The sequence below is a fragment of the Lagopus muta genome, chromosome 4 (assembly GCF_023343835.1).
Source record: "Lagopus muta isolate bLagMut1 chromosome 4, bLagMut1 primary, whole genome shotgun sequence".
NCBI lineage: Eukaryota > Metazoa > Chordata > Aves > Galliformes > Phasianidae > Lagopus > Lagopus muta.
The window spans coordinates 53917822-53939336 of NC_064436.1; the positions used below are offsets into that span (position 1 = coordinate 53917822).

Sequence of the window (21515 nt, forward strand, 5' to 3'; positions counted from 1 at the left end):
AGTTGTGTTACTAAGCACCAGTTTGCGTTCACACCTGGAGAACTTTGATGTAATAGCAGCAGCCATGCCTGTTGGTGCTAGGGACGTGGGCTTCCCTTGTGCTAGCGATCCTAAATGCACGTGCCTTTAGAGCCTGTAGTCTGGATGTCACTGATTTTCTCGTTTCTGCTGCTTCAGATGACTTGTGAAGGATTGCCTTTTTCTACACCCACGGACGTATGCAACGGCACACAAAAACTACGCGCCAGCAGTATCCTGCTCTTAACTTCCACCGTGGAAACTCCCTTTCCAGTGCCTGCCTGTCCAGGGGAACGGAACGGACTGTGGAGACGAGTTTCGCCCGCCCCTAAGACAGGATCCCGAACACACCTCGAGCTAACCGCCCAGCATCGGGCCGGCCCGGCCGCAGCCGTTGGAACACGGGGCGGGGCCGAGCGGCGGCTCCGCCGAGCTCACTCCCGTGCGCGCGCGCGGCAGCGGCTCGCGCAGCCCCGGCGCTTCCTTCCGGCCGCCATTTTAGTGGCTGCGCCTGGCCTCGCGGCGCCGCTGCCGTTGCTGCTGCTCGAGGAGCGGAGAGCGCGTCCCGCCGTACCCGGCCCCGCCGTACCCAGCGGCCCTCCGCCACTCCGGCCGCCGCCATGTCCAAACGGCACCGCTTAGATCTGGGCGACGATTACAGCTCCAGCAAGAAGCGCTCTGACGGGTAAGGGGCAGCGCGGCCCGCGGCGGGCGGGAGATCGGCGCCGACCCCGCGTAATCCGCTGCCCACTCTGGACCCGGGCCTTTCCCTGCTGGACGGGAGCTCCGCCGTGCAGGGCGGCGGGAAGGGATGGGAGCGGCGAGGCCCGGGTGCGGCCCAGCGCGGGGCCTGGCCCTGGCCTCGGCCTTGCGAATGGGGGAGGCGGATGGCGGCGGTGGGGAACGGGCGGGGAGGGGAAGGAGGGGCCGCGGGCCTGGTTGGGCCGGGGGCGGTGGGGCGGAGCGGCTCGGCGCGCACCCGCGGGGCTTTGTGTGCGGCCCGCTGGTATCTCCTTCTCCGCGTCTCCTTTTTGGTGCCTTTCTGTCGTTTTCTTTTTGTGGTAAACGTGATCCAAGGGGTCAGCGTGAGGTAGCGCCTGCTCAGTGCCTGAGCGGGTGGGAACGCTACTCCTTTGTTAGCTGCCTGCGCCGGGTGCCCGGCGGGGATGCGCCTCGTGAGGAGGCAGTGCCAGGTGGGGTTGGGGCAGGGTGTCAAGGAGGGAGGAGGTTTCTTTGTTTTGCCCAAGTTCGTTTTAGGACTCGATGCACCAGCTTTAGCGGTCTTTCATCGAGCGGTGGGAACACAGATGATGTGCCGTTGCTGTTTTAGTGCAGTCTTTTTGTATTTTATATTCCCTAGTCTTGGTTTGGGAGTGAAGGGCCCCCGAAGGCTGCAGTGTTCTGAAGGTTCAGGAAGGAGGGTTGTACTTATCTGTCGTGCCCTTCTTGGGAAGCACAGAACCCATCCTGAATCTGCACCTTCCTGAAACTCAGCAGTTCAGGCGAGAGTGTTGCTCTGAGAAAAATGCTTATTCCTGCTCCCAGAACTTGCAGGAGCTGAAAGTCTGCCACAACAGTTGGCGTTTATTGATGAACAGTCTTGAAGCACAACTTGCCTTTTTTTCTAAAGGTGAGTTTGTGCAACTCCAGTTTACAGCCACAAGTGTAATGCATTTTTCTCTGCTAAAGAGAAAAGAATGCTTTTTATTGACCAACTAATCCCTGCATATAGGAGCACTGTAATCTTTTTTTCTTAAATGAGTTGAGCTGCTTATTTCCTCTACTGCATTTTCTCCTCATTAGCCAGAAGTTGACATTGCTCCTTTTTGTATACGGAAAAGTCGTGCAAATTCACTTTCTGTTATCCATGGATTTTTGTGAAATTTTCAAATGGTGATGTCAAAATTGTGTGTTACTTGAATGTTTCAGCTGGTATGTTTTGGTTGTATGGATAATGAAAAGTCTGTTGGAGACTGATGGGTTTTGTATTTCTGAAAGTTTTATAATTTGACATTGTTTTTACTGCCATTCAGAACTTTTACATTTCCTAAAAATTGTTATCAGTGCTCAACAGTGGTACAAAATTCTTATGTAGAGGTCTCTGGACCTTATTGCACCTAAAACCTACACAGGTGCAGGATTTGTGTCCCTTTGTCCTTTCCTCATCTGCCATTAAAAGCTTTAAATGGCATAGGACTAAGAGGTGGTCACTGTGGACTTGTTGAATTTATTTCTAGTATTCCTTGAGATCTTAGTTCATTTAGCACAAAGCACACTACTCGTCTTTCATTGTCCTGGCTTATGTAAGGGTTGGTAGATTTTCCATCATACAGAAGGCTGAGATGCACAGATTCTTGTTACCAACATGTGTATTCTTGTCATATTCTGCACAGTGTGGCTTTATGAAATTTAATCGGTTTTGGAACTGGATTAAGCTGAATTAACTCCTTGAATAGATACCACATTGTGTACAGAATAGCAGCATACCTTGCCTTCAACGTGGATCACCTGGCTACAATGTAAAATTATATTGAGTTGTTGCTATGTTCTTTTTTGATTGAGGCCTGTATCAGTGTGTGGAACCCTGCATGGCAGTGATGCTGTAGGTTTGCAGCCTTAGTAGCCTGACACCACGTCTGTTATCTACCTGTCTTGACGTATTCTGTGAAGAAAAAGACTTCTGGGGAAGATGGAAATTGTTTGAAAATCTGTTACGGTGCTGTTGTGCAAGTTGCATACGCACCATTTAAAGCCTGATAGATTTTTTTTTCTAAGCATATTTGTTTGGTGTTGTGACATTGCATTTGCTGTGTTAGTGTGATGGTATCATTTTCACTGATTTTGTTTTCTTATGTAAAGAGCAGCAATGTCTGTTAAACTGCTTTTGTTTGCATGGACTGCACACAGCTATTGTTGTGTTGCCTTAGTAGAGGCGAAAATGCATATCATTGATGTTAGATTTGCTTAGACTTCTGTTGTGATGAATAGTGGCTTAACCTTATTTCTTTTCCATTTGCAGTTTTATGTGCTCTAAGTAATTTTTACTGTTTTTTCATCAATTTGTGTTGTATGAGTGGGCATAAGGAGTTCAGGTAGCAAATCAGGCAACCTCAAATGAGAACAAAAATCCAACAAACAAATAAATTGCCCAACAGAACCCACGATCACCAGCAAACTCTTCCCATTTATGAAGATCGTTATGAACTTCATGGACAAGATGAACGCGATTAAGTTCTGATTCTTTTACATTAGTTGTTTGGTTTAGGGTTTGTGGTCAGTCTGTTAAGTGCAGAGATGAGGAGTGACTTAAATGTGACATTTGTTAATGAAAGAACTGCCAGAAATTTTAGTGAAAACACTTGGCAGTGTAACTGTCATTCTACCTGTCCCTTGTTTTGATGCAAGACATCTGGTGTGCATGCTAGTTTTCAGTGATAGTGGAAAGCTGAGAGACATTTTTTAGGAAAATAATACTATTTAAAAAGAATATCAATGATTAGATTTGAGGACGTGATGTGTGGTCTGTTTTTTTCTGTGCTGACATCTGAGCCCCTCTTTCATATTGTTCTTAAATGCTTGAAACAGAGAACCAACTCTCTTGGTTGACCTTTAAGTAGACTTTTTGACTTATGGAATGTAGATAGAACTTGATAGGTTCCTTTTCTGGTTCCAGTGAACAGCTGGAGGAGTTAATGAGATAACAGTGACTGGGGAGTAACAGTTCCAGTTTGGTTCACACTCGCTGTCCATTTAATTTACTGTAGCTAGAAATTTGCTTATTACTCTACTCTAGATCTAGCTTAAAAGTTTCACAGATAAAAATGCCAATAATGTTTTTTATTGTAGTGGTTTAAAATGTGATTTAAAAATGCACTTTCTCTATTGGTAAAGTGGGTCTTACTTCAAAGTGCTAAATCATGATATGGTTTGGATTTTTATTGGAAACGTGCCTGCAGTTCTTTGGGTAAATGTGTTATTAGTTTTGGGTCTAAGTTTCTAACTCAACAGTCAGAGTTGAGTTAAGATTGTATGGAAGAGTTGTAAAAGAGAAAGTATTTTTTTGAAGTTTCAAAGTAGTTCTGGCATATTAGGATCAAACTTTTTCAGGGCTCGTTTCTCATCTGTTTCTGTGGTTGGCCTAATTCTTCTGTTAACTAGGCAAGAAGAGTATTAATGGTCATATTTTTGTGCACTTGCAGGAAGAATTGTGAGAAGTCTAGAATACGTCGCAGGTTGCTAATAACCATTAAATGAAGAGGGTCAAGATGGTGCTCTCCATAGTCTTGCTTATGACAAGAGGAACTGTGGCTGTAATTGTGTATGGTGATTAATGCACAGTATTAGAAATGTAAATGGTTGCGCTTTGTTTGTACTCCAGAGAACTGTTGGAAGGAATCACTGAAGTATTTGGTTTATATTCGCTTTGTATTAGAGATGTTTAAAACCAATTTGTGCTCAAATTTCCTCATAACATTTAAATATAGAAGTATCTAATTTTCTGCTCTTTCCTAACTCATTTTAGGAAGGATCGTGACCGAGACAGGGACCGTGATGACCGGAAAGATCGTGACAGGGATCGTGACAGAGACAGAGATCGTGACAGAGAAAGGGAGAAGGAAAAGGAGCTGCGAGCTGCATCTAACTCTACGCTCATTGCTGCTGGGTTACCACCTATGAAACCAGCAATGATTCCACACAGTATTAACCCTTTCACAAATCTACCACATACACCTCGTTATTATGACATACTGAAGAAACGACTACAGCTTCCTGTCTGGGAATATAAAGAAAGATTCACGGATATTTTGATTAGGCATCAGTCATTTGTGCTGGTTGGAGAGACTGGGTCTGGTAAAACAACACAGGTGGGTTCTTACTTACACTTGCAGAACCACAGAATGGCCAGGGTTGGAAGGGACCTCAAGGATCATGAATCTCCAACCCCCCTGCCACATGCAGGGCCACCAACCTCCCCATTTAATACTAGACCAGGCTGCCCAGGGCCCCATCCAACCTGGCCTTGAACACCTCCAGGGATGGGGCATCCACAGCCTCTCAGGGCAGCCTGTTCCAGCACCTCACCACTCTCTGTAAAGAATTTCCCCCTGACATCCAACCTAAATCTCCCCTCCCTCAACTTAAAACCATTTCCCCTTGTCTTGCAGTTATCAGCCCTTTCAAAGAGTTGATTCCCCTCCTGTCTGTAGGTTCCCCTTAGGCACTGAAAGGCTGCAATGAGGTCACCCCAGAGCTGCCTTTTCTCTACGCTTTCTCCACTTACTGTGGAATTCTTAAAGGTTGAGATGGTTGCTAAGTGAGGGGGTTGGAACTTCGTTTGGTTTCTTTGAAAATCATTATGCAAAACACCTCATAAATAGCAAGCAAAACTTATTTGATGAATGCTTGATTTGCTTAATGAATACAGAAATACTTGAGGAGAATCTTTTGCCTTCCCTTGTTTTAACCCAGTTGTGTTCTCTGGCCTTATCTTTTGTAGGCTCTCTGGTAGTAACGTATTTGGGAAATGAAGATAGGTTGTGTTTTGTTTTTTTTTTTAACTGTTAGACAGAAATGTACTGATCTACAAACTGAGGTGTTGGCTTCAAGTTTTTATCCTTTTAGCTGTTTATGTAGACGGTTGCTTAAAAGTAGGAAAAATGTTGCAAAAATAAGATCACGTTAGTGTTTTGTGAAATGCAGTGCTACAGGTATGAACTTAGTGGGAATATCAGGTCCTGATTTGATGTCTTCCTCAGTGACAACAGAGATGCAGAGCTTCACCAGCCCTTAAGAGTTTGGGGGATTGGGAAAATGGGGAGGACACAAGAAAAGGCATGCTGCGTTGTGTTTATAGCAGGACGAACTTGCTCAAGTCTCGAACTGTTCTCTGGTGTGATGTTTAAAATATTTGTGGAAAAATGATGTTAAAAAGAGCTTTGTTCTATAATCTGATGAATGCCTTTCATCTAAGACAAAGTTAAAAACTGAAGGATACATTCTAATCTTCATAAAATGGATTATAGCTAACTTACTGTGAGTCCTAAAAAAATTTTTTATTATAAAATTTGGTAGTCTGGAAAATGTGAAGGACATAGTACAGTGAATACCTTTTAGATCTATATGCTTGAATGTTGTGATGTTTTGTGCTATTTACTGTACATTTTAAGTACTTTCTTGTATAGAAAGTACCTTAGGGCTGTGTTGCTTTTTTTTTTTTTTTTTAAAGATGCATCAGCTGTTGAATTGTGTTACTGCTTTACCTCTAATTTATGGAAAAGACTTAAGAAACCCCATGCATCTTTCTTAAAAGTGGGATTTAGGCTATCAAAAGCACACAAATTATCTTGGAGTCTTCTGTGCTTCCTGTGAGTCCTGGCCTTGTGATGCTGCAGGTCTTCTGAGTCCCTCTGTAGGAATGTATCACTGAAAACGATCCTGCTGTCAATTAGGGAGACTGTTGCTTTGAATGTGACAGTGTTGCATTCTTAATGCTTAAGTCCTAAACAATTTGATGAATGATTGTCTTGCTTCCATCTCCTCACATTGATCATAGCACACAATATTCTGTGCTTAAATATTCAAATGAAATATGTACACGAGCTATTTAGGTTTTCTGGTAGAAACTTAGCATCCATGGAAATCTTGTGGGAATTGTCCTTCCGAAGTGATTCTTAACTTTCATGCCAAAGAGGCTGTAGTAGTTGCAGGACTTCTGAGTGAGCTGCCATTTGGCAAGTCCTTCCCCTCCCTTCGTAAATCCTGTATTTTTGCTTCAGTCTTGATAAGCCCCAGGTTTGATAAAGTTAGGCTCTGGCAGTGGAACTAATAGGAAGAAATGGGAATTTTCTATGAAAGCCTTTTCCACAAACTTATTTTAAATTAAAAAAAAAAAAAAAAAAGGCAACCCCAACTCCACATTAAACTGAAGTGTATTTTATGTAGGCCGCTAATTGTTCATCTCTCCAGTATTTGCCTTGACTTGCTTTGTAATTTAATCTTAAGCTTCTAAATTGTTTTCTTTAAACATTCTCAGACTAAGTTCAGTTTTGTAATTATGGAATGGATGAGTTGAATCTCATTTAGAAAAGTTAAATATGCTGTTTGCAATGTACGTTCCCTTTTAAGTGTGAGATTATTTGTGGTCCTGCTGCAATAATTTAAATGTATTCTTTAGATAGTATAGTAGGGTAGCATCTGATTTTACTGAGAGTTTTAACTATAAGGCATAGGATGTTTTCCATAACAAGGGAAGCCACTTTCCATTAAGTTTTTGTGGCTCTGGAAACGTAGAAGCAGCATTATTCTGAGCATGGCTTTATCTCCTGCTGTCCTTGTAGCGTACAAGAGAGCAGGCTTGAGTGGACTCCATTATTGACCAATGAAAATGGGAATCCTACTGTAACTTTTAACAGAAAGCTCACTGGATTGAAGTATCTTGGAACAGGCAGAAGAACAGTGCTCTTCCCACTCCTGTCTTGCATTCTTTTTTAAAAAAATGTGGCTTTCTTTTGGCTCAAAAATAGACTTTAACAATCTTCACTGCAGGCCTCTGTGTTTGTCTCTGCCTTTTTGTTTTTTGGTGGTGGTTATCTTTGAAAGTCTTTGTATTGAAGTCATTGAGGTTGAGAGGTGCTTATCTTTTTTTTTTTTTTTATTAAGAAAATTTAGGATTTTTATAGGTAGTTTTTTTTTGCATCAGTGAAGTTAACTTTATGTTCTGTAAGATCTGGATGATGGAAGCTGGTTCATATTCCCAAAAGTGGTCATCAGAAATAGAAAATGGGTATCATGGTCCTTTGTCTTTTCTATATCAGGACGTTCTGGTGATCTTTTAAATCACATTAATGCGTTGAAATCCAGGTAGGCTTTGTCTTTCATGTGATACCAGTGTTGCAGGTTTTGTTGTTTCCTGGAAAATGGCCTCTAAATTACTTACTTCCCTTTACTGTGTCCTGAGAAATCTGCTTTAAAGCTGATGTCAGGAATGGCTCTGTTTAAAGTTGAGAAGCTTCACCTCATTCAGAGTTGAGTTTTTACTGGTCACTTGAGAAGCAGCTTCATTTTCCTACGCTCCACTCCTGGGAAGTGTATTTGTGCTACTGGGTAGGGTTCCAGATTCATGTCTTCAGTATTCATGAGCTGTTGCTATTTTTAGTTTTGAATAGGATTTCCTACTTGCATTTGTTTGTTCGGAGTTGTTAATCTTTGCTTTCTTTTGTCTTTTTGTACTTAAGACGGGGGATATGTTTTCCCTTTTAAGAGAAAAAACAGCTTTTCATTAGTCTACAGTTGTCTGTTATACATATATTCAATTATTTCCATTTTGCTGCAGAAATACAGTATTTGAGAAGAAAAATATGCCTGTGTTACTTAAAACTACACAGCTTGTTCTACTGCTTTGTATTGGTTCAGTGCACGAATGGTGACCCTTTTTTTTTCCTGTAATTGTGAGCTTTTTAGAGTACTTTTAAAATCAATTAGGAAGGAGGAGTAGATTTTATGTCATCTGGAGACTTAGGACTGGAAGTTGTCTCCTCATAAAACACCACATGGAACATGTTGATATTAAATTTTCTTCAAGCTTTTACTGACCTTACAAATTCTTCTGAGTAAAGCTGTTTATTATTCCTGCTTTCCTGGAAAACCAGTGCCTGACAAATAAGCAAAGCATGTTGTTACAGGAACTGAAACACCAGGATTTCATATCTGTTTATAACAATTTCAAAGAACAGGAGTTAACCAAATGAGTGTAACTTGTTTATTTGTCATGATCTCTGGGTAGCCGGGTTTTATATAATTAAAATATTTTTGTTTAATCTACATTAATAAGCAGTGTTTTTTTTTTTTTTTTTTTTTAAGACATGAAGTATAACTTGTTTACTGTAAAACTTAAAGCACCTGACTGTGCTATTGATCTCAGTCCTGCATGTTAGCTTTAATCTTTTGCTTTTGAGCATGATGGCTGCTGCTAACTATCAGTGTAAGCTACTGAACTAACAGAGGTACTGTGAGCCTGTTTATTTCCTTGATAACTTGAGCGATGGTTACATGTTCGCTTAAGGAAGCGTGGTTTACTTAATTGTTGAGTCTAACTAGACTGTCTGCTTCCCTAGTCTGGACAGTTTTGAATGCCCAGTTGTCACCTCAGTGGAATTATCAATATATTTACTTGAAATAACTACTCTGTTATATACGTTGCATCTGCCTATTAAAACTGTGGCTGAAACAGAATTTTTTTTCTTGACAGATCCCTCAATGGTGTGTTGACTACATGCGCTCGTTACCTGGACCAAAGAGGGGAGTAGCATGTACCCAGCCGAGGAGAGTGGCTGCCATGAGTGTGGCGCAGAGGGTTGCTGATGAGATGGATGTAATGCTGGGCCAGGAGGTTGGTTACTCCATCCGATTTGAAGACTGCAGTAGTGCAAAAACTATTCTCAAGTAAGTATGGTGGCTGTCCAATAAGGGACCCTGTGCAGGGTGTTAGCAAAGTTTTGAAAGGAATAGTGAGGAAGTAGTAGTGAGTGGAAAAGAGATAGGGGCTGTAGTGTCAGATGAACGAAATATAGGCTGCAGGGTGTGGAATAGACTTGAAAATGAGTTGTTCTTAAAGGAAAGTTATGTGTTGAGCTGACTTCTATCAGTGGTAACTTCATACCTAAAATAATTCTGGTGAAGTTTGGAGTTTACTTCATTAGTAAGCAGAGGTACTATTGAGCTTCAGGACTCATCTATGCTTAAATCTAGGGCACATAACTGAAGTTTGAGTATGCTCTTTTTTTTTTTTTTTTGTCAGCTGTTCTAGATATCAGTGCTTTGTAGGTGAAACCGAGCTCACTGAATATATGGTTTGCAGATCGCATTCAGAATGGTCAGCTAAAAATGAAACTGTTGCAGGAATAGTGTTTCTAGGATTTGAGTTGTATTTTTTTTTTTCCTTTATTTTCCAGTCTTTAATTGTAGATCTGGAAGCTTGCCAGTAGTAGTATTAAAACTACTAATAAATGTTGCCAAAACTTGTTGACTTTCATTTTTAAAGCTTAGTCTCTACTGTGTCTCTACTGCCAGATTTCATTTGTACGCCCTTTGGTAACTTCTATCTGAAAATGTAAATGGATTTGTTGCTGTGCTGGAAATAGTTTACTAATGCTTCTGTTCTAAAAATAAGGTTTATAAGGGCTTTCTTCAAGCAATCTAGTGAATAATAAGAAAGAAGATTCTTTATAGATCAGATGTAATAAATAGAAATTGTCTTTGTATTCAGGTATATGACTGATGGTATGTTACTTCGTGAAGCAATGAACGATCCTTTGCTGGAGCGCTATGGCGTTATAATTCTTGATGAGGCCCATGAGAGAACACTGGCTACGGATATTTTGATGGGAGTGCTGAAAGAAGTTGTAAGACAGAGAGCTGATTTGAAGGTCAGTAATGATGAAGCCTAGCAACATTGTGTTTAATCACTCTGGAGTGTCTGTGTGTTTACCACTAGCTAATTATAAAGAAAAATAATCAATTGACATAGTTCAACAGGCTTTTTGATCTGTTAATGGTCAGCTGTATTAGAAAGACAATGCTAGGAAGGGCTTAGTGCAGTTTGTATTAAAGAAAATACTGGGAAGGCACAGTTACATCTGTACCATTCTGTATTTAATTAGGATGGGTTTTTTGACCTGGAAATAAAGGTGCTGTATTGAAGTGATAAAAGCATACTTAAATCATGGCTGGAATGGAGTTTCATTTCCTGCTACTGTATTTTATACATGTAATATTTCACAGGTTCTTGTCAACCTTTGAGGTAACTTTTTTGTTGTCTAAACCTACAGGTCATAGTTATGAGTGCTACTTTGGATGCTGGCAAGTTTCAGATCTACTTTGATAACTGTCCTCTTCTAACTATTCCGGGTCGCACCCATCCTGTGGAGATATTCTATACTCCAGAACCAGAAAGGGATTACCTTGAGGCTGCCATTCGAACAGTGATCCAGATTCACATGTGTGAAGAAGAGGAAGGAGATCTTCTGCTGTTTCTTACTGGACAGGAGGTATTTTTTTTCCTTTTTCCACACACTGTTTCATGCAGAAACTGTTTAGAATGGCTCATACAGGTGGAAATGTTTAGTTTGCTTTATCGTTTGGATGTGGTGTGAGGAACTCTGCTTGCCATACGTTGCAGTTAAGTACTTGAAATGAATGCGAGATGTCTGTAAAGTGAAAGTTTTCATCTTAGTCGTTTGTTTCTGAAATAGAAACAGCATGTAAAACCCAGGTTTGTACTGAAAAGAACTCAAAACATCTGGGTATTTGGTAGCATGGGGGATTTGACTGAGAATGTAGTTTGTTCACTTGTGGATATGTGTGGTACAACGTAACCAAAGAGTTCCCGCTTTGCTTCTGATGCTGAGAGCTTTCAGAAGTGGTTGTAATAAAAATGTTTCTTTCTTCCCCTCTGTGAATAGCTTTGATTATTACATCATGGTTGTTCTGTACCACAAATGGTGAGAGTTGTATCTCAGAAATGTACTTGGTGATTTGTGAAAGATTTTACAAAAATGCTTAAGCTGAACTGCAAGAAATAATTTTGTCCACTGTAAACTGTATATTTTTATTAATCTGTTTTTACATTCTTTTGAATATCTGGTAGACTGATGGAGGAAAACGTGAAAAAGAAAAAAATTAGGCCTTGTGAAAAATTGATTCGATCGAATTATGTACAATCCCTATTTCTGATAGGGAGGAAAAAATGCAGCTAGCAAAACTGGGGTTTTTGTTTTTACTCTTTTCTGGAAGTGGAGATGCTGCTAATGGGAATTCTCAGGTGATTTTTTTTTTTTTTTTTTTTTTTTTACTGTGCCTAGTCTTTTCATTTCAACAGACAATTTGCTCAGCATTTTTGTTTTGTTTTAAGCCTGTAGCCTCTTCATTTTGTCCTTGTCTCTGCTCTTCTCCAAGACACCTTCCTCTGGCTCATTGTTCTTGCAGGTGCTTGTCTTGAAGAGATCCTTCAAATGGTTTAAAGAGCTTTGTGTCTTGTTGTAATCTAAACTTAGACAGCCTTAACTGGTGAAAGAAACTACACAGATAATCAGTGCTGCTAAAGGTACACAGGTCTGTTTTGTAGGTCTGGTTATACAGATACGTGTATGTTGCCTGCTAGATCGGTTTTAAGGTATTCCATTTTAAAAGTTTTGTGGCAGATAATCTCTTTTATTAGAGGCAAAAATAAAATACTTTCTTTAAGAGGAACAACTGGGGCTTTTGCATTAGTACTCTTTCACTTAGAACATTGCTGCAAGTTAAAACATGGAGAGTGGAAAAAATTGAAGGACCATAGCTTTGAAGCCTGCTGGTTATGGTTTTGATTACAATGTCCAGGTTAGAGGTGTTTGGTTGGTAGATAGGAGAATTAATGAATCAACTGTTCTAAACAGGTGAATGGAATTGGTGATGATAAAAATTAAACCATGCTGTGCAGCTGTTTAGTGGATTTTGGTGTCTTTAACTGGGGTGCTTAATCAAACTGATCTTTCTCCTTTCAGGAGGAACTAAGGATTATCCTTTAAATTTTTGATTAACGTCCACTGCATCAACTCATCAACTGCTATGTGTTGATCTTCATCATGCGATACAACAATTTGGCTGTTCTTGTGGGGCAGAATCTTCAGGTGTTAATGACTCTGTTGGCATAACTCTACTTTCACATTGAGTAAATAGCTCTGAACTCATCCCTTAGTACTCACTACTACTTGAGAGAGGCTCTGTTCTATAGTATGAATAAATTCTTTGAGTTCCGCAGTTAATTTACACAGTGGTGTTATTCATGTGGTTTTGAAAAACTTCTGTATATGATATGCATGCAGACAGTTATGCATAAGTATGTCTAATGATGTCCCTATATTGTCTTACTGAATTGATTAACTTGCATTTGTAAGCCACTCTCTTTATTTTTTTATATAGAGTGCTCCAGTCCAAGTATCCATGACAGTGGAGCAGCTCTGCTTGGAGTTGGTGTGAATTCAGCTAATTAGGGTGAAGTTGAAGTCTGGTTTAGCATCTGTGGAGAAGATGAAATGCTTTGAAATGCTGTCCTCTTCATCCATGATGTTTGGGGGCTCTTTTTAGGTCCATCTTTGAGTATCATAATGAAGTCTAGTACTACTGCTTGATCTGAAGTGACGTAATCTGTTAGAATTTATAGAGCTGGAAAGTGTGGTGTATGTACTGCTATTTGATTCAGATCCAGTAGGCTCGGTGGCTCAAGTCTTACAGTTGTATTCTTGGTTGGTTGTTTTTTTTTCCTCCCAGCTAGTAATGTTCTGTAGTTCTTGTTTTTATTTTGGAAAATTACTTGCAAGATGATTTTATTCCTTATTTAAAAGATGGATTTTCAATGCTAAATGAAGTTTGGGATGTCTGAAGTGTAAACATGCAGGTGTAAATTGTTATTTTTTGAAAAGATTTTAGGTTGTTAATCGCAGTGGTCTAAGGCAGGAAGAGGGTAGAGGGTATCTTGGCTTCCCACAGTCTGAAGTGGTTTTTATATAGGTGATAAACTGGATTGTGGTTAAGACAAGGTTGATGACGGAAGCAGGAGTTATCAGGGAGAACTGTATTGCTGGGCCCAGTTGAAACACTGTCAGAAACCAAAATCTTAAGTAAGTCTTTAATTGGATGAGTTAATTTCTATATCGCTAACAGTTTTCCTTTGCAATAGCTGGAAAGTGTGCGTGTTATCACATAGACTGCTTTTGAGGTCACTTTTTTCTTTACAGGTTGCTGAATCACTGAAACTGTGAAACAAAGTGACAGAGACTTTCTTCTGGGGAAACTGAAGGCAAAATTAACAACTTTCTTTAGTCTCAGCAGTGACGGAGTGGCATTAAGGTGGTTAATGTGTAGTGGGTTGCAGTGAGCACAGGTTGTCTTATTCAGCTTCACGTAGAATGAGTTGAGGTTTGTAAACTGGAAGAAGAGTAATGCCAGTAATTGTGGTGGAGTGCTAACGGCACATGAAGTTTCTTGCTTTTCATTTGAGATGCCAGCATTGGATATTTCCAATAAAACAAGTTGAATAATATTCAGTTATGCTGAGACAAGTTCAGTGTTAACTTGTTGACAGGGGAGTTCTCAGCTTTGGTGAAGTGTTGACTTTATACTTGTAAGACTGTTCCTTCCTTGTCTCCTATCTTTCTTGTATTTTACAAAGTTTTGTTTCTCGGAATCTGTGAGCATCTTCTAGAATGGTGAATTTCAGAGGACCAGTCATTGTAGCTGTTGCTTATTCTGATCTTAGTATTTCTGATCTTAGCTGTTTGCATTCATTCCTTGGCAGAAAGAAAGAAATTTATGAAGTTTCAGGTACCCTTGAGTACAAAGACGAACTCTGTAAATCACAGGTAGATGTTGGCTGTACCCTGTCTGTCATTCTTTCATCTTCTATGAATTCCTAAGGTGTCTACAAAAATTTCTGGCTTGTGGAGCCTTTCTGTTTTTTTTTTTTAATGATGTATTCCACCCCCATTATTTTACACAAAATAAAATTGACTTGACTTTTTTTTTTTTTTGCATTTGTTTTCTTCAAGGTTAAAAGTTGACTGGCTCATTTATCCAAGATGAAAATGTATCTTAACTGTGTAGTGTACCAGCTGATCTGCTGTAGCTGTGCTGGCAATTATTTAAAAGATTTCAAGAGCTGGAGAAGTCCTGAAGTTCTTTTGATGTTTAGGGATTCTTTGTGTAGGCCTCCAGTACAGTGTCAACTGAAGAAGGAAGCACTTCTGAAATCAAGTTCCGAAGAATCATGTTTACAAAATAGTTCAATTATTTTTTTCTGTATTTTTTTCTGCTCATAGATGATTGTACTAAGTGTTCTTAAAGTGGCAGCATTAGTTGCAGTCTTTCTGTAAAATTGGTTTTTTTTTTTTTTTTGAAAGCTAATAATATATGGTTTCAGTCTGAAGATGAGCTGGAGCTTCACCAGCAAATTGTGTGGATGGTCACGTTAGCAATTGAGCCAGGATGGTTGCTGGTACTTGAGGCACAGGGGAGCTTTGGTCATTTGGTGGAGCTGCTATTGAGTTCCAGTGCAAGGTAAAGCCTCAGCCCAAGGTATTGTGGATGAGTGCTGCGCACAAAGGGCAGGATATTCATACTATTGGATAGGATTGCTAGCTTAGAGGGGGCAGCTTAACTCATGAGGTTCATTCCAACTAGTCTTTCCAGGTTTCCTCTTAGACTTTTTTTTAACCACCATTTCAGCAGAACTACTTTTTCAGCACAAACTTGCTGCTCGTGGTGTGATGCTCTAACTCCATAATATACATAAGTGCTCCTTATAAGCCTTCAGTAGGTGTGCCTCATTCTGTACTGCATAAATACCATTGGGGAGAAAATGAATGACTTTCTAGTGCTCATTCAGTTTAAATAATATAGTAAAGACTATTTTCAACAGTAGGTGGAGGGAAGGGGTGGAATAGCTCTCTGCTTGATAAGAAGCAAAATTGATCCCTTCTGTGGTTAATTTTATACAGCTCCTTTTAGGTGAACTGGTAATTATATGTTCAAAACCTTCTTGATTCAGAGCTAGGGAATATTGGAGTAGTGAGGTGATACACTTAACAGTGCAGATGCAGTATTGGAAGGATTTGGGGGAGCTGGGGATGTAGTTGTGCTTCACTTATTGCTTACTCCTAACTATGTTCTAATGCAGAGCCTGAGGAACCAATATATTTCTAAATTAAATTGGCACAGATATCTCCAAAAGTCATATCCAGAAGATTTTCTGTGATTAGACTTTCATAAGTAGAATCTTCTAGGAAACAAGCCAAACCATCCGCTGCCACAAACAACAGCAACAACAACAAAAAAACGCACAGTATTATTAGGCTTTGTTTGTGTTTTTAGTCTTACTTTCTTCTAGTATTTGCTGATAGGAATCAATGCTGGGAGGGTCATATGGAGTGGGAATTCATCACTCATTAAGCCCGTTGGTGAGTCAGAGTTTAAGCCACATCAGTTAGAACCCTTTCAGTTTTAAATACTGACGGCTTGTTGTTGTCTTCCTTGATCACCTCTGCTGGGCTGAAGAAACTTTTCTTTTGATATTCACCTTTTTTTTTTTTTCCCCATCCTCTTGCCGTGCTTCAAGCACCATAAAGGGTTTTATATTTTCTCTTGGATGGGCTGGGGAAGGGATTTAGTTCCTTGAGGGTAGGAATTTCAACTCTACCATCCTAATTTGTCTTGTTGCAGCGTAAATAGTTGTTCTGTGTATTGTGAAAGCAGGAAGTGGTGTTGATGTGATCCTTTGGGGTAAGGTATGCAAGCAGTACTGAGCAGTATGAAATGGATGGGTGACAAAAAAGACTATGAAAAGGCTGTCTTAAGCATTCAAGTAACAACCTGCAGCTAATGCTTTCTCTGGTTAGTTAGTAGTATCTTTGCATGTGTGTTTGTAGAAGTATTGATCAGCTGTGAGAGGAAGAATAAACCATTGTGCTCTCAATTTGTTGACAACTTGATATGAGTAGCAGTTATTGCTATTTCCAGAATGTCATATAAAGCTGCAGTCCTGGCTTTCTGAGAACTCAGGACTTTTTCTGTCAACAAGCATCAAATTGAGATTTTCCTTGTTGTTTGGTGACTCTTTGCATTTCTACCTGCATGGAAGCATAGCTTCAGTGAGAAGGATAAAAATTTCTGAAGGCGGTGTTCTTTGTTGTGTTTCTTCTTGCTTAGGCACTAGTCATCAGCCTGCCTTCTTTGGAAAAGTGGGTTAAGATGGAGTAAAAATCTTGTCAGATTCAAGAAGAATAAGTAACTTCATGTTTTGTGGAAAATACAGATGGCTGTACTTCCACTTCTGATGAATTGAAAAGAAATTGAGCACTGTGTTCTTGTTTTGTTTTATAAACAAAACACTGGAAAGCATTGCTTCCCATATGGACTGGTTTCCCCGATCCCATACATGTTCCTGCTGCCTGTGCACTGATGTCCTCTAGTAGCTGGTGAAGTTGTCAGGGCTCTTTGAGGAGCTTTTCGGACATAGTGTAAGGCAAGTTTGCTATACTTCCCCTTATTTTCCCTCGAAGAAGAAAAATCTTACATGTTTGTTGGTGGAATAATTCCTTTTCAAGGGATTTTGTAACGGACTCAATGTGCAAGCATTAAAATTATTTTAAAAATAAAATCTTTCAATACTTGCGTATAGAGACTGTTGAATTACACTTGCTGAACCCTCTGAGGATTGAAGTTAGGGTTGTGTGTTCAACCATACCTGTCATACCATTAGACTTAAATGCTTTCATGTTGTACAAACATATCTGACAGCTGAATCCTCAGTATCTCCAAACTGTTCTAACTACGTATGTCCTTAAGACTGCCTGGTTTGGGATAGCTTTTCGGAAAGCTTTCTGACAGAAACAACAGTTGTGCTTTGCAGGAATTGGAGAGCGCTTGTGGGTACAGCTGGAGGAGAGAGATGCGTATCTTATCTCTATGGCTGCTGAAGTAGTGGTAGTTTGTTTTATTAAAGCCCAGTACTACAGGGTTCTCTTGTATTGTCTTTACACGAGTGGCACTGGCTCTTGGTGACTTGCATTCTGTCCATGGTGTCCAACATTTGATCTTTCCAGTGTAGTGCAGTATATTCAAATTCCTTGAAATGGTTTCCTGATCTTCATATCAGGAGCTCAGCTCTATGCTAGATTTAGTGTTTAACTTTTTATGTTTTTGTAATACAGCCTGATTACTTATTATATTTCTAATGGATGTTCAGTAGCAGCTTGTGAAGACTTGGCTGTGTGCAGAGTTGAGCTGCTGAGTTAGTCGGCTACTTATTATTGACATGTAGTCTTTTGTCATAAGGATGGTTACATGAAATTATTAATTCACTGCACTACTGTGTATGTTGTGTCATCCACGTTAGGTTTTTACTTCTCACTGAGAGGCTATTGAACTTTCTAGAAGGGTTTGTCAGAAGAACTCTGTGTATTGGCTTCGATGTAAATAAATTCATTCTTTGTTAATGAACCAGTAGGGGGCATTCCAGCTCAGTTTCTTGTGTGCCTCTTAGGTTGTGAAAGGTATATTGGATTTGTTGGCAAAATGCACCTTTGATTGAAAGTTGTTTTTGTTGTAAATATGTGCAGTTCATTCACACGAGCAATCTAATGCTAGAAAGCATTAAGCTTGCTATTAAGGAACACTTTGACATCGAAGAGGTAGGCCTTGCACCTGTTGCTTTGCTGTGCTTCTGTTAATTATATATACTGATCAGTACAGAACATGAGTGTTGTACTGTGTGAGCCTCTCTAAAATGTGCTGAATGCAGTTATGCTGAAAACTGAGAAGTCTCAAAGATGATCTCCAAATCTTGTCAAGTTTGTTCTACGTTCTGCCTGAATTTTATGGTTTCTACAAAGGAAGCTGCTTTTGTTTCCATAATTATAATTTAAAGCAGTGATTTTTACGGAGGCTTTACATTAACTGATGTTTTATGTGCTCCTGTTAAAGTCTAGGCATGACTTGAACTCCAGGCTGATGAATTAATTGTAAGGGAAATCTGGCCTCTGTTCTTGGAATATGTTGTAGACATGTAACAGTAAGCATGTAACATGACATGCTTACTGTTTTTCTTGTCACAGTGATTTTATCCTCCCATCAGTGGTTCACTAGAAATATCAGTAGTTGATTATAGAGTACCTCTTAATTATACTAATTAGTTATACTAGCAATTTTAAGATGAAGTTAATGAATTGTAATATTCTTTTGGCCTAATTTTTATTACATTTTGTCATATCTATAGGCTATATATAGCTGACTTGCATCTTTTGTTTTAAACTGCAACTTAATTATAAGTGGGCTGCATTGAACTCTTGTGTAAGAAACAATAGCAAGTGCAGTACTTTACTGAGGTCAGAACTGCCTGAGAAAATCTGTACAGTCTGCAGAGTTTGTTGCTCTGTATGTTCTGCTGTTTAAATGGAATTCCATTTAATTTTACTTCAAAATCTCAAGCACTGGATTAAGAGGTTTGGTTCTGAGCATCCATGTTTATACTGTAAAGGTGTTTGTTCTCATTAGGTACAATGAAGCAAATCTTCCATATAATTGCATTAGTGATACGTGACACTGAAGCATAATTGGCTTATTTTAAATATCTTGCACATCAATTTCTTGTAGATTGTGAAAATTGAAAAGGTCACGAGTGCAGTTTAATATTCCAGGGTGAGAGATTTCAATTTTAGTACAATTTGTAGAGAATTAATTAGGAAACATGACTAAAAGAAAAAGTATGTTGCATACAAATGAGGCTGTTCATTAGAGAATGGAAGAAGCTGAGGCATCTGGGAGCTTCGTGAAAATTTAACTGGAAATTTGGCAAGCACCTGGGATTTTTTGTTTTTTATTAAGCTATTGTAATTGTTTTTCTGGGTAAAGGCATAGTGCAATTGTGATGAGATGTTCTAACATAGAATGGATTAGCTTTCCTTTGGAGTTCTTTCAACCACTGTTGTTGTTTTGCAGGAGATTGATGAAGCCTGCAAGAGGATAAAACGTGAAATTGATGACTTGGGTCCTGAAGTGGGTGACATCAAAATCATTCCATTGTATTCTACCCTTCCTCCTCAGCAACAACAGAGGATTTTTGAACCTCCCCCACCAAAAAAACAGAACGGCGCAATAGGAAGAAAGGTAAGTAGTGTGCTGTTTTAATATGCTCTTCACAGTTGGTTGGGCAGTTAAGTCAGTTACAGCTATTTTAAGTGTACAGAAATGAGTAGAAAGCTTTAATGAAGCCTTAATCTTTATCACTTGAAATCAGAAACCTAAACATTTACTTCTTTGGGCAGTTCAAAATTTTGCCTTCTGTATATGATGCAAAACTCTACTAGTAAAGGTTGATTTAACTGAGTGGAACTGGCATTCATACAAATTTCTTTTGAGGAAGAGAAGTTGGAGCAAATACTGAGTTTGACAGCCACTTGATATATGTGGAGGGTTGGGATTTTTTCCCTGACTAATTATTGAAATGTGTTCTTTATGGAAATGAAACTGCCAGATAATGTCCTATAAGGGGTTGGTCATGTTCTGTTTGCTTCTCAAAAGGCTTATGGGAAGGTACAAGTTAAAACAAGTTGTAAAGTTAGAGGATCATTCTGACTAAGAAATTGGGGTTCTTTTCAATCAGCAGGCAAAAAGAATTGAAAAACTCAAGTCTTGAAAAATGGTATTAGTGCATGTTCTTCACTTATAATAGTTCAATTCCTGAATGCATGTAAAAACCATGTGAGAAACTATGGATATTTCTCTAAAACTGGATGTTTGAAGGAATCTGATAGAGCATCTTGAGGCTAAACAAATGCTGCATGAAATCATAGCATTTGCTAAGTTAGGTTTTTTGTTTTTTTTTTTTTACAGCCAAAGCTGAATCATGCTATCTGCTTTAGGTGGGGTTTATTCCTTGATTGTTTGCCTTTTTGGACAGTAAAATGTATGTAGAATAGTACAGATAACTTCTTAGCGTTCTGTAATAATAAATTACTTAATAAATTAAGAGAAATCATTTTTCTTATCAGTGTTTTGGATTGTATGCTTTCTGCAGTCACGAAACTAACACTGCAAGTCAATTGTATTAGTATTGTGTTAGTAAATACCTCCAGTGAATGAAACTGATTTTCAGAGCTGTGTGTTTCATTTAAATTCGTTTGAAACTGTGGACTTCAAAATAGACAGTTTCTGTTAATCTTGCTAAGAGGATGGCAGATGCACCATGGACTTCTCATTATGTTGATCTGTCAAAGAGTGTATCAGTGTTGAAGAGACTCTCTTTGTAGTAACTATCATTCTACAAGAGAAATTGACAGTCTGGAAAAGTTTCAGCTGAGGGTATAAAATATGTAAGTAACAGATTCAAACCTATGAAATCATTGTGTTGACAGATATATTTTTTTCCCCTTCTTTTGCTATGCTTCTAATTATATGTTTGACTGAAGTGTTCTGGCTCTGGTGTAGGTTCATTTCTTTATGGTTAATCTAGGAATGAAAAATGCATCGATGAATTGAGAAGGTACTGTTTTATCTTCAGTTAGTGATCAAAATGTGTCAGGTAGGACCGTGAGTGCTGAGCCTCTGCTGTGTTACAGAGTGCCTGATTCCACAGTCTGGTGGCAATTGAGCCTGGTTTTCAGAGCTGCTGAGGAAGGACAGCTCGGAAACTCTGAATCGTTTGAAAGGCTCTATTAGGCGTAGGAATAAATATGTACAACAAAGGGCATAGATGTCTGATTGCTTATTTCCTCAGCTTTGGTTTCTATGAGTTACCAACTTCTAAGAAACTGATTTTGGGAGTCTTACTTGGAAGTTGATGCTAGTAACTTAGTCAGTTGTGATCAATCCAGTGTTAAACTCGAGAGAAGCAATGTCTTCTGCATCAGTCTTCAGGTTTCTAAAGTTAATGAGCTGCCTGCAAATTTTAATAGTTAAGATTAAACTGT

At 39.3% G+C, this 21515-nt stretch overlaps 1 protein-coding gene across 1 annotated transcript in view; it reads left to right on the top strand.

The window, feature by feature from the left end:
- The first annotated feature begins 483 nt into the window (after positions 1-483).
- DHX15 (DEAH-box helicase 15) overlaps positions 484-21515 on the top strand; it is a 41029-nt gene continuing 19997 nt past the window's right edge. The window contains exons 1-6 of the mRNA XM_048942005.1: positions 484-703; positions 4541-4883; positions 9266-9459; positions 10283-10442; positions 10845-11063; positions 19546-19713. Of these exons, the coding sequence (XP_048797962.1) occupies positions 639-703; positions 4541-4883; positions 9266-9459; positions 10283-10442; positions 10845-11063; positions 19546-19713 (1149 nt within the window). The 5' untranslated portion in view covers positions 484-638. The remainder of the gene's footprint in view (positions 704-4540; positions 4884-9265; positions 9460-10282; positions 10443-10844; positions 11064-19545; positions 19714-21515) is intronic.